Genomic DNA, 13,674 nt, shown 5'->3' on the forward strand with positions numbered 1-13,674 from the left:
TCAAAACCTAAAATTGCTAAAAGTGGCTCCAAAGCGGTAACGTTTCGTGTGCTCTGCCTACCCCATTTGGGAATACAGGCGTGATGTTTGTGTGTGTGTGTGTAAAATTACATATTTAATGCAATTTTTTTGCTGACTACACTTTTTGTCCATCGTATTTGCATGCCACATTGTTACAATAAAAAAATTGTTATCAATATTCATTTATTTCTTGTGACCGATCCAAGTGTGGGAACCAAACTGTAGGTCAAGCAGGTCGAGATATGTTTTTTTGGTCCTTTAATTTTTTTGTCATATGACCTTTTGTTTTTTACCAATGATTAAAAATTAAGCAGATGTGATTATGAATTGTTTACTCTTTTTTGTTAGAAATTTGTTATTCAACTTAGACGGCCGGATAGCCAACATTACGTGGCTTGAGAACCTAACTACGATGCTTGAGGTCTCAGGTTCGATCCTAAGTTGCGGCAGATATCCATATCCATACTAATATTATAAATGTGAAAGTGTGTGTGTGTTTGTATGTTTGTCCGTCTTTCACGTCGAAACGGAACGACGGATCAACTTGATTTTTGGTATGGATATAGTTTATAGGCCAGAGAGTGACATAGGCTACTTGGGCCCGAGGGAACAGCGCGCGATAACCGAATCCCACGTGGATAAAGCCGCGAGCAAAAGCTAGTTGATAATAGAGATGATGTTTGGTCGCGAATCTTGGACGTTTAATTAGTTTGGACATATGATGGGAGAAAAACGAGCGAGTGGGTCACCTAACGGAAAGCAATCACCACCGCCCATGGACACCCATAACATAAGTTGAATTACGGATGCATTGCCGGCCACTACTGGGTCAATTGGTCTAAACTGTCCCGTTATATTCATTTATTTATTATTGGCCTTACTTTATGACAAAAGTAAAAGAAAAATAAGAGATTTTTTGACGACCTGATGGCCAACTGGTTAGAGAACCTGACTACGAAGCTTGAGGCCCCGGGTTCGATTCCCGGCCGGGGCAGATATTTGTATGAATTATACGAATGTTTGTTCTCTGGTCTTGGATGTTTAATATGCATTTAAGTAAGTATGTAGGAATTTATCTATATAATTATGTTTATCCGTTGCCTAGTACAAGCTTCGCTTAGTTTGGACTAAATAAATTGGTGTCAAGTGTCCCATGATATTTATGGTAAAGTTGCATTTATTGAATCAGGCGTTACTTTGCGGAGGCCCATTTCTTTGCTCACCCGCGACCTTAAGGCTTTAAGGCGGATTTAAATTTAGTTCATTCAAAGTTGCATTATCATACTTTGGTATAAATCAATGAAATGATTAGTAAACACCGAAGCTTGCCGAATATCCGTCGCATTGTTGGCCATTGTTGCAGCGGAGCGGCGGATGCACGCTTGTTCGAAATCAATGGCTTTGATTCAGATTTAGGCTTTTGTAACAGGGAGACAGACGGACACATTTTTCACGGGTCTGATTAGTATTAGTTAATAGTAACCTTTGTAATTTTAGGTTTTAAATTTGACAAAAACGGTAAAATAGCGAGGTACAATAGGTACAGTCAAGGGCAAAGATATCGACACGGCCAAAGTTGCAAAAATATGTATACACGACTTTATTTACTTAACATTAAGGCCGTGTATACATATTTTTTCCCGTGGCCGTGGTGGCCTAGTAGCCGTGGTGGCCTAGTGGTTTGACCTATCGCCTCTCAAGCAGAGGGTCGTGGGTTCGAACCCTGGCTCGCACCTCTGAGTTTTTCGACATTCATGTGCGGAATTACATTTGAAATTTACCACGAGCTTTGCGGTGAAGGAAAACATCGTGAGGAAACCTGCACAAACCTGCGAAGCGATTCAATAGTGCGTGCGAAGTTCCCAATCCGCACTGGGCCCGCGTGGGAACTATGGCCCAAGCCCTCTTGTTCTGAGAGGAGGCCTGTGCCCAGCAGTGGGACGTATATAGGCTGGGATGATGATACATATTTTTTCAACTTTGGCCGTGTCGATATCTTTGCCCTTGACTGTACAGTAGTGATGGAATTTTTTAATATGTAAATAACCTAACCAACAAAAAGTTGGAAAATCCCGACTTTGTCACTTCAAAGTTCAATATCTCAAAAACGGCTGAACCGAATTTGATAAAACATGTCTAGGAACCATTGCTAGAAACCCTGCTTTCAAATAAAAAAACCGCATTCAAATACGGTGCCACAGACATACACACCGACAGACAAACAGACAGACACACATAGCGGCCAAACTTATAACACCCCTTTTCTGCGTCGTGGGTTAAAAAATAGGAATGTCAGATATTGTTTTTTTTTGCGCATGCTTAGAGATTTTGTCCTATCATCTCAACTTAAAACGAGGTCACCATTAGTTTAATCGATTGCTTGATTGATCACACTTGCGCGTGCGCAGGCAGGTTTAAGACAATAAAGCACTCTCTTATCACAAAAAACACGTGGATCGAGATATCGCGACCATTGTTCTGTGGGATCAATGGGACCCGGAAACTTTCTACGTTGGTGGTGAAGGTATGGTGCGAAACGTAATGTGTGAAACGTATAATGTAGAAGAAAAATCTGATGATTATATACATATCATTAAATAACATTGTAAATCTGTAAAAAGAAACATACCTCGTTGAGATTCTTGCCGGATTGTTCTCAACAGTTTTCCGAACCGGTGATAGATTTTTTGACATTCGTAAGTGCTTAGTTATAAATTACTTATTCTATTTATATCGAAAAGATGTATAGATATAGAGATGTATAGATATCATTTAATAATATTGTAAATCTGTTTAAAGAAATTTACCTCGTTGAGTTTCTTGCCGGATAAATAGAGGTTTTTCCGAACCGGTGGTAGATTTTTTTGACATTCATAAGTGCTTGTTTTAGCCTAAATTAAATAAAGATATTTTGACTTTGACCTTGACTTTGAAAATACAAACTGAGACATGGATGCACAGAAAAACCAGAAAAAGAGACCAGCGCTGGGAATCGAACCCAGGTCCTCAGCAATCCGTGCTGCGTGCTACAACCCCTACACCACCGCTGGACAGGAGTCTAGACACGAATTTCTCCTATGCACACATATCTCAGGTTGCTTTTTTCCACTACGCTACTTAAGCAGCAGCACTAAGTTCTATTCTACGTCGACCGGAGGCAAGTGGTTAGAGAACCTGACTACGAAGCTTGAGGTCCCGGGTTCGATTCCCGGCTGAGGCAGATATTTGTATGAATAATACGAATGTTTGTTCTCGGGTCTTGGATGCTTAATATGTATTTAAGCACGTATTTATATATAAAAGTATGATTATCCGTTGCCTAGTATCCATAGTACAAGCTTTGCTTAGTTTGGAACTACGTCAATTGTTGTCAAATGTCCCATGATATTATTATAATATTATTATTATTATTTGTGGTTATAGCCTGAATTGAATTTGACTTTGAATGCTATAAATTATTCATGCACGACTATCTAGCGTCTGTCAATTGGGTAGTATAAATATTATTCTATTTATTCCGTCATTGAAATTATCAAAAATATTGGACAAGTATTTTTTCTTTAGTCAGTCATACAAAAAACCGGCCAAGAGCGTGTCGGTCACGCCCAAAATAGGGTTCCGTAGACATTACGTATACACAGTCATAAGGAAAGGGATAAATCGGATAAATTTTTAAACATCTAAATTGTAGCTAAATACTGGCACAACTTCTCATAAATCAAATACTCTTTAGCTATAAGTACCTAGCCAATTTTTCCTGGCATAAGATATTCCGCTATTTTCATTGATATGTAGGCAGGCATATAACAATAATGTCTGGCATATTCTCAAGCCATTAGAACAAGTCATGGCATGCGACAAAGCATTGTTTATTTGATGCTAATCTTTAAACAAAAAGTCATTAACGTTAACGATATAAAATAACACGTAGGACAAACATATATTGTCTAAAAATAATGTTGCTAACAATTATTATAGCTGTCATGCTAAAGCGACTAATTTAAGAGAGAATATTTGAATTGTTAGGTTTATTGTCTTAATTTTCGATGTTTGTTCGTAAAGTTCCGAGTAAATATATAACAGCTATGTAGGTACTCTTATCTTTCATGAAGATGTGTTTAATCGACTTTCAATAAGTATGAAAAAAAAATTATTGCTTTAGTTTACTGTATACATTGCGAGGCCGTAAATTAAATGAGGTCATCAATCGAGCAATGCAATGCAACTTTGACGATTTTTCTTGCCGGCCTAAACATTCGTGTGATCAATCTACTTACGGTTTTTTAGATACCTGATTAACAATACGTGAAAATAATAAAGATATGAATAAAGTGCCTGGCTATTTGGTTTTATGTTAGACTACGGCCATAAAATACATCAACTCAATACTTTTAATAACTCTTAAAATTCTTCTATAACCTTGGTGTCTTTGACATCGCTAAAAAATTGGGTCACATTGCCTCAGCAATCACAGTTTCTCTATTCCCAAGTAAATATAACAACCAACGGCATCTAATTAGAAAATATCGCACGATCTAAAACCAATAAAAAGTGTACTCACGGCAGCATGTTGCGTTGCATCGTTAACTTCTGTCTCGAAGTTCCATTGGGCTGCCACATTGTTCGTGCACTCTTTCGAAGCTTGATCATCAGCTTGAACCAGGAACTCTCTCACTTGCTGCAAATTAACACGCTCGACCCTTTCATCTATCCTATTCCCTCTATTGAAATCATAAGGATTAGCTCCAACGTAATTAGGATCATCCCTTCTAAAATTAGGATCGTTTCTTCTAAAGTTTGGATCATTGTTCACATCGATTCTATCATCATTATCATACGGACGCACCGTCGAACTAGGATTCCTTCCATAATCGACACTAGGATAACCATTGTTGTTTATATCAGGACTTATCCTAGGATTATCATAAGGAGTTGAAGACACTGGATATACACCAGGAGTACTTGATACAGGTCTAGCTGTACTAAACTGGAAGTTAGCAGGAGTACTGGATAAGCCGTATCCGAAATTCCTTTGCGTAGAAACTTGGGGTAGCGGCGGCAAGTCCAGCTGCGGATCAGCTCTCGCAATTTGTAGGAGGAATAGAACCAGTTTGACTTGGAACCACGTTGTGGTGAGTTTCTTGTGAGGACAGGCCATGGTTGGCTGGGCAACCAACGCGTGGTACTGTGCTGGTGTCGCGGTAGCAACTGTGCTTCTGCCGCGGGCCGTGTGAACCGCGAGCTGCGCCTGAGTCGAACGAAGGACGACGCCGATAATACTACGACGGTTCTAAGGAGGGGAATGGAGTGTGACAAAGTAATCAATTTAGTACCTGCAAATGAAGCACTTGCTTGATAGGGTTTTAGGGGTACGTTATTATTACGCAGTCGTTGCTGGGTTTTTGTCAAGCATTATAGGCAATTGTAGCCTTCTCAGTTAGTATGCGTGGGTCAATTCTGGCAAGTCAAATCATACAAATTTCTAGTGCTTATTTGTATTTCTCTGGTGATTTGAATTTTTATGTCTGTTTAAATTTGAATAACAACAATAGCAAAATCAGCAAAATTGCTACTATTCAAATGTATTTTATTTCTGTATGCACTTTTTAAGTAATTAATTTAAAGTTTCAAGTCACTTTTTGTCACAATATGTATAGATTGAAAATAATTACTGACCAATGTCACATTATAGTAAGTATATATCGCACAACAAAAAAAAATTTTTTTCTTTTTCCAAAATAGTGCTAATAAATGCATAACCAAAAGAAATCAGCCATAAAAAATCCCATCAAATTCGATTCATCCGTTTGGGAGCTACACAGACATACAAATGGACACGTTAAATTTATAACATCCCTTTTTTGTATAAAACCCTTGTGTCTACAATTAACTGTAGAAAAATCACTTCACGCACACAAACTAAACATTTTGCAGCGTACCATATTTGGCACAGGGTAAAGCCTTTGACTCCGTCTGAAACTGACATTGAATGTGATTTCAATGCTACCACGCAGTGAATAGAACATGATTATGTGCCACAAAGCGTGGTAAATCGGTAATTAATAAGTTTCATCCTTGGAATTGTACTTTATTAAAGTGTTAATTGATATTTTTACAATGTTTAAATGGATTATTACGGTTAGCTGTGAAATTAAGTGTTTTGTTTGTTGTGAAGCTTTTTAAATTTGATGTTTGTTAGTTTAATAATGAACGTAATTAAAAATGTAAATCGTTATTATCCTGCTTGAGCTTAATATAAATTTATATACAATTAACATGATAAGTAACATTAACAGCTTACTGTATTTGGCAGGTATAATTATGAATTGTGTTTCCGAAAATTGCTGTATATTTTTTATTGAAAAAAAAAAACAAGTTTCACGCCAGCAAAGCTACTCGTACATAAATTTAACAATATTTTAGAAGCTTTCATTTAATATTATCCCGCGGGAACTATGCAATTTTCCATGATCAAAAGTTTTTATGTCATGAAAAGCAATCAATTTCCATAGTCTCAAACCATTGCCATACCATATTTCCTCTAATCGGCTTAGCGACTTAAGCGTGAAGAGGTAGCAGACAGACATACAGGGATGTTCTCTCATTCATATGATGATGCAATGATCTTATCAATGCAAGTACATTCTTCTTCTCAGTCGTACACTCCTAACGGAGTGGTCGTGGTCATGGATTGTCTTGTAGCCCCCCCCCCCTTCCACTGGTGTTGCAGATGTTTATGGACGGTGGTGATCTCTTACCATTAGGAGACCCACTTGCTCGTTTTCCATCCAGTCGAATAAAAAAAAGATTGGTTGCGGCTTTTGCGAGACTTCTCCATCTCTCTCTGTTTGTGTAAGAGCAGCAAGTAAGAAGCAAGTACATTAACTGCCTTTAAATATTGCAAGTTGAATTTCACCCACTTTCAGTGTTCAAATTAAATTGAAATTTTAATATGGATATGTATATATTACGAGTATGATGGTAGACAGTGCAACATAAACATAACATAAAGCACGAGTAGGTACAACCAGCAAAAGAGCTTGCCCTAAATGAAAAGCTTAACCTTCTTCCACATTATCCATACTAATTTCTCTATTCACGCGTATCACCCCAGCACGTCTTTATATCATCCGGAAAATGTTCCACATATGGAACAGTACCCCAGGAGACGTAGTTTCCAAATGATAATGAGTGATACAACAAGACGTAACACTTAGTGTTGCGTAAGAGTCCCTTGTGCCGCTTAAGTGCTATAGGAGCTGTCTATTGGTGATAACGGCATTTAAAATGTGGTTCGACTGTGTGTTTGACATACATTTCATGGCTTGGTTAACAAAACTAAAGGATGCATTTTACAAGTTTTAATTTACTTTTTAATGTTGTTCGCGTCAAATCTTACAAAATTATCTTACTGTTTTCTAGTTGTTTGAACTACGACATTTGAATATTGAAATAATTAGCAAAACCGAATTGGGCAAGATATAGGTTTCACTTACAGTTTGTTCTGGCTCTATTCCTCAGTCCCAGGGACACATTTAAGACACAATCGCAGCACTTTCACACAAAATGTTTGAACTACGACATTTGAATATTGAAATAATTAGCAAAACCGAATTGGGCAAGATATAGGTCACTTACAGTTTGTTCTGGCTCTATTCCTCAGTCCCAGGGACACATTTAAGACACAATCACAGCACTTTCACAGTTTTTTATAAATAATTTAAAAGAGCGCGCGCCGGCCGGCATACATTTTGAGCTGTCAAATTTTGCGAGACTCCTGGTGGCGCCGCCGCGCGGGAGAAAGCGGAAAGTTCATTCAGCCAGTATGTTTTTGAAATGTGCAGGAGGTTTTAATGCACATATTACTAATTATATCTGCCCAATGTAACGTACACTAGTGATCAAGTTGAAATGATTTGACACGAGTGTGTAAAAGCCGTGGTGGCCTAGTGGTTAGATCTGAGCCTGTGGTTTCTCAAGCAAAGGATTGTGGGTTTGCAGCTCTGAATAATAACTGTTTTTTATGCGTATGTGTAACAGTAGACGTGAAAAAACCACATGGACTTTGAAAGCAATAACCTAACCAACATAAAGTTGGAAAACCCCGACTTTGTCACTTCAAAGTTCAATCTCCCAAAAACGGCTGAACCGATTTTGATGAAACATGTCTAAGTACCATCGCTAAGAAACCTGATTTCAAATAAAATAAACCGCATTCAAATCGGTGCCCTTGTTTGAGAGCTACGGTGCCACAGACAACACACCACTAATAACACCCCTCTTTTTGCGTCGGGGGTTAAAACACTAGGTATCTAATAACATTTCTATTCTGCTTAATATTAGATTGGTGTATCAGACAGATAGAAAAAGTTTATTGAATCAGGCGTTACTTTGCGGAGGTCCATATCAATGAACTAAAATAATTTCCTTGCTAATTAGGAAATTATTTTAGTTCATTTAGAAAAAGTTTCTCATCCAGAATAACAGTGAGAATTTATAAATCTCACGCCACCTCTATTTCTGAACTAGTCTGAAGAAGCAACATCATACAATGACAAAACAATGGAAAACTATTACATATTTACATTTCATGAAGAGAAACAAGTTCATCCTTTGTACGTGTATTTATAAAAAAAAACTTTAGCGTAGTGTACCATCAGCCAAATAAGTGGTCTATCAATTTTTAAACAAGTTCCTATCAAATGAATATGTCGCTAAAGTCGAACTTTCAGGTTGACAGACACGTCTATTGGCATTATTGTTTTGTGACATGCAAACGATTAACAACTTTAGGGTGGTAGACCACATGTTTGGCTGATGGTACATGTAAAACTAATTTCAGAATAAAGGGCTCTATTATTATTATTATTATTACGTGTAATGGTAAATGCTTCACAGTTGAATTCTTCAGGCGACTTCTTTGTCGATTTTGTTCTATTCACTTAGGCAGGACGACATTGTCTACCTAGTGGAAAGCCTGCTAACGCTTTGTCCTCCGGCTCCACTCGATGTCGTTCGATGGGTAGGACAAAGTTGGACCACGTGGACAGAGCGGAGGTTCTTTCTCCCCCAACAGTCATCTGCTCTTCGAGCGATGTAGCCCGTCCATTGGCACTTTAACTGGCGTATTCTTGGAGTTACGTCGATGACTTTGGTTCTTCGAAACTAATATAGGTACAAATTTATTTCACAATGTTACGTATTTTCTTGCGCAAAGGTACCCAAAGAAAGAGCAAGCGATAGTGGAGTGAAAGTGAACTGATAACGATAAGAAATAGGGCGTGACGTTTCGTGACAAAACGTTGACCTCGTTTTATTTTCTAGTTTAACGCACTGCAGACCTCAAACTTTTTTTTAAGGGCTAAGAACCTATTGAACTTTTTTTTAGTAAGATTACATCTTAGATACTACGCAATTGTGCTAAATAATTGAATTATCCTAGCGATTGGGAACTACACACATACCATTGAATTACTTAATAATTAATCCATTCAATAATTAATCTATTAAATTTTAGAAAAAAAATCTGTATTTGTGACTAGACTCTACCCGCAGCTTGGCTACCGTAAAATTAGGCCTAGCAATTAAATTGAAATTCCGAAATTTCGCTAAAAAATCCCGTCATCATCATCATCCCAGCCTATATACGTCCCACTGTTGGGCACAGGCCACCTCTCGGAATGAGAGGGCTTGGGCCGTAGTTCCCACGTGGGCCCACACACCATTGAATTGCTTCGCAGGTTTGTGAAGGTTTCCTCACGATGTTTTTCTTCACCGTAAAGCTCGTGGTAAATTTCAAATGTAATTTCGCACATGAATTCCGAAAAACTCAGAGGTGCGAGCCGGGGTTTGAACCCACGATCCTCTGCTTGAGAGGCCATAGGCCAAACCACTCGGCCACCACGGTTTCCCATTGAAATTCCCAAAAATTATGTCGTCCGTGGGGTGGCCGGACCAGAATAGCTCCCCCCCCATCTCATTCCGTTGGGTGTCGTAGAAGGCGACTAAGGGAAAAATCCAGAAGACGGGCAGCAGCTGCGTACACCATCAGCATAACACTGCGATCCCCAAGCCGCCTGCCAAGCGTGGGGATTATAGCAACAAAATTAACTTTAAAAATATACAAAAAGATGATCTAAAATTATGTATCTTATTAGATACGCTGCCAAGGTTCAGGGTTAAGTATGTATCCTTTCCTAGCGGTTAAAATTTTGGGGTTATTGGGTGGGAAAACTCCGTACGTATAGATAGCTGGACGTCTGGAATAACACATACTTAGGCTCCTTTTTTCCCGACATGTATGTATGTATTTATGTAAATACTTTATTGTACATAAAACACAAAAGAAAACAACAAAAAAAAACCCACGGTATAGGGATAAAATCTTTGAAAAAACAACCGCTGAGCTTAGTATCATAGTAAATCAAAGTAATTTTGGATTATAAATTAATACGTTATAGGTTTGATTTTTGTCACGTCGCGATGAAATTTCAAAACGTCAGAGTATCAGAGCCAAAAAAGTTGCGGACGCTAGGTGGCGCTGATGTCGTGCACAGAGCCAATATCACTTGTAATTTTTGTGATACAGCGGCCAATTGTTCTTCGAGCCTTTAGGTAAACAATAGTTGTAATTGGTTAACGCGAGCAGACCCCAAGTAACGTAGTGCTGTTATTTAACGTTATCTATATCGCTTTATCTACAAGCTGTTTGCATAAGTAGAATATGCCGTGAAACTCGGTAGCCAATGCTAGAGATGTTATTACCACCACAAAACATAATTAACATCAAAACAAATTGTGACCCGGTGTACTGTGATTATAAAAATCTAGGTATGAAATGATATTGAATTGTATGTACTTAAGTGCCTACTTATTAACCTTACTACTTCACCAAAGTCTGTGGTTAAATAATAGACTTAAAATCAAATAAATCATAGCTCGATTTAAAGAAATTCGTTATTTGTTTGAAAGTGTGGTAACAAGCAACGAATGAACGCAATAAAATCTAACCAATATTAATTATTTCATTTGCATTAATGTCGGTTATTGTATCGAACGTAATTATATTTGAAGAAAAAAATATTTATTTCAAAAACGCTTGTTTTCTATACAATTTTTTATGCTGCTTGGCTTCTCAGGGCTACTAAATATACCTATAATACCTAGGTGTTGGTAATTTTACAAAAAAATAGTATCAAGCAATCACCCCAAATGTACAATTTAAGTGCAGCAACAAATCTAGTGAAATTAAAGCGAGTATTATCAGCTCTAGATACATACAAGGCTTCTTGACACGCGGTACGCAATTTTCCTATTGTGCAGTTGTGACTGATTCCCACGGTTAAATATACGTAAATGTGCATACATACATACTTAATTATACTGTGCTGTACGCATATATTGTTTCCAGGTTTATCAAAGGAAAACCTTTCCGTGTGTTGCTAAAGATTACTTACTAAGTACTTTAGATACTAGTCCATATTGCCAACTAAACTGTATTAGTATACACGGTACCTAGTTGGATTCTCTTGCAAGTCGAAGGGCCTGGTCGGATGCCATAGTAAAATCGTCCCTGGTTGAATATGAAATTAATTTTTATGTAATTTTTTGCTATAGCAATCGTAGTCGTGAATCTAAGTGTTTATATCATAAGTTTTTTGTACTGCTTTATGGTGTGCAATAAAGAATATTTGTATTGTATTGTATTGTAGTAATAGACACTGTGAAAATCAACTCAAATCTACCTGACAAAATTTAAAAGATACCACTGCAATGAACATATAAACGGACACTGGAGCCTTAGGGTCCTAGGGTGGCACCCTTTGGTACGAAACCCTAAAAGCAAATCTTTATGCGACAATAAGAAGCACGTTTTCTTACGAAGTTTTATTACAACAAACAGATTTACTTACAGATTTATTAAGCCTTTGGTAGCCACTCCTTGAATATTAAACACCAGTTTTACATAAACTGGAGATGTATAACTAGGTCATAAATGTTTGTTATTGCAAGGCAATTTGTCTGTGCAAGGTCGCCCGGATTGCTACACCATCTTGCTCGCTAATCCTGCCGTGAAGCAGCAGTGCTTGCACTGTTGTGTTAGAGTAAGACAGCCGGTGAAATTACTGGCACTTGAGGTATCCCATCTTAGGCCTCTAGGTTGGCAACGCATCTGCAATCCCCCTGGTATTGCAGGTGTCTATGGGCGGTGGTGATCTCTGACCATCAGGAGACCCACTTGCTCGTTTGCCATCCAGTAAAAAAAAAAAAAAATGTGTGACAGTATTAGGGTTAGATCATAATGATGAGAACTATGACTATTAAATATCTTAACTATAATAATAATTATAGTTGGCAGGCGGTTATAACTGTTATCATAATAGGACATAATGTAACTAAGTTGGCGCCTTTGCAAGGTACGCAATAGGTGGCTATATATTTTCAGAACGATCTCTTTCATGCCTGAAACCATCCATACTAATATTATAAATGCGAAAGTGTGTGTGCTTGTGTGTTTGTATGTTTGTCCGTCTTTCACTTGGAAACGGAGCGACGGATCGACGTGAGTTTTGGCATAGAGATAGTTTATGGGCCAGAGAGTGACATAGGCTACTTTTTATCCCGGAAAATGCACAGCTCCCGAGGGAACAGCGCGTGATAACCGAATTCCACGAGTGCCAAGCCGCGGGCAAAGGCTAGTGTTCAGATAAACAATCGTTTCTTCTGAAAAGTATAGTCGATCACTTAACCAGAATGCGGTTAGTAACGAAAAGTGGATACGTATGTTAGAGAACCGACTGTAGGTAAGTAGGTTCTTTTTACTCGTAGTGTGCGGATTGTCGTCCATTGTTTTAATCTAACGCAGGTTTGAATGATGTAAACCACAACTATATCGCTCGAGGCACTCGGTGAACTTGACCGTCGCCTGCAATCGGTATTACATTGAGTTCTACATAATACCGTGTAATAAACCAGCTTGTTATGCGCACGACCGCCTGCGAATTGCCGAGGAAGGTCATGCCAAAGAACTTGTGAAGGAGTCTACAATTGTGACTGAACTAAGTCTTTTAATAAACTGCAGATTTACAGATACTGAAGTGGTTGACGTAAGTCACATCACATCACAGCTATATCTATAGCATCCTTGTGCTGTTTTTAACAAAAAACAGCGTTGCAGCATTCCGCAACATTTTGCTGAGTGGGGCCCAATTTATATTTAACCACCATTCCGCGTGGGATTCGGTTATCGCGCGCTGTTCCCTCGGGCACTGTGCATTTTTCCGGGATAAAAAGTAGCCTATGCCTCTCTGGCCCTTAAACTATCTCTATGCCAAAAATCACGTCTATCCGTCGCTCCGTTTCGACGTGAAAGACGGACTAACATACAAACACACACACTTTCAAATTTATAATATTAGTATGGATGGATGTATTAAATTTACATAATGCTTTTTTTATTCTTGAATTTTTCTTTGTATTGAATGTGTGTAAACAAATTATTCTCTCACTCTCTCTCTCTCTCTCTCTCTCCTCTTCTCATTAGGCTCAGTGGGGTTTGGGAACTTAATATACGTCATTGAATAAATTACAAAAAACCGAGATGCCAGCCCGGATTTGAAGCCACGATCCTCTACCTGAGGTACCATAGGTCAA

The 13,674-nt window shown here is 38.2% G+C and overlaps 1 protein-coding gene across 1 annotated transcript in view; it reads right to left on the bottom strand.

The window, feature by feature from the left end:
* Positions 1-5,271, bottom strand: part of Ance-3 (angiotensin-converting enzyme Ance-3) — a 186,839-nt gene extending 181,568 nt beyond the window's left edge. The window contains exon 1 of the mRNA XM_074086544.1: positions 4,583-5,271. Coding sequence (XP_073942645.1) covers positions 4,583-5,179 — 597 coding nt within the window. The 5' untranslated portion in view covers positions 5,180-5,271. The remainder of the gene's footprint in view (positions 1-4,582) is intronic.
* Positions 5,272-13,674: the final 8,403 nt, after the last annotated feature.

The sequence above is a fragment of the Choristoneura fumiferana genome, chromosome 4 (genome assembly GCF_025370935.1).
Source record: "Choristoneura fumiferana chromosome 4, NRCan_CFum_1, whole genome shotgun sequence".
Classification (NCBI taxonomy): domain Eukaryota; kingdom Metazoa; phylum Arthropoda; class Insecta; order Lepidoptera; family Tortricidae; genus Choristoneura; species Choristoneura fumiferana.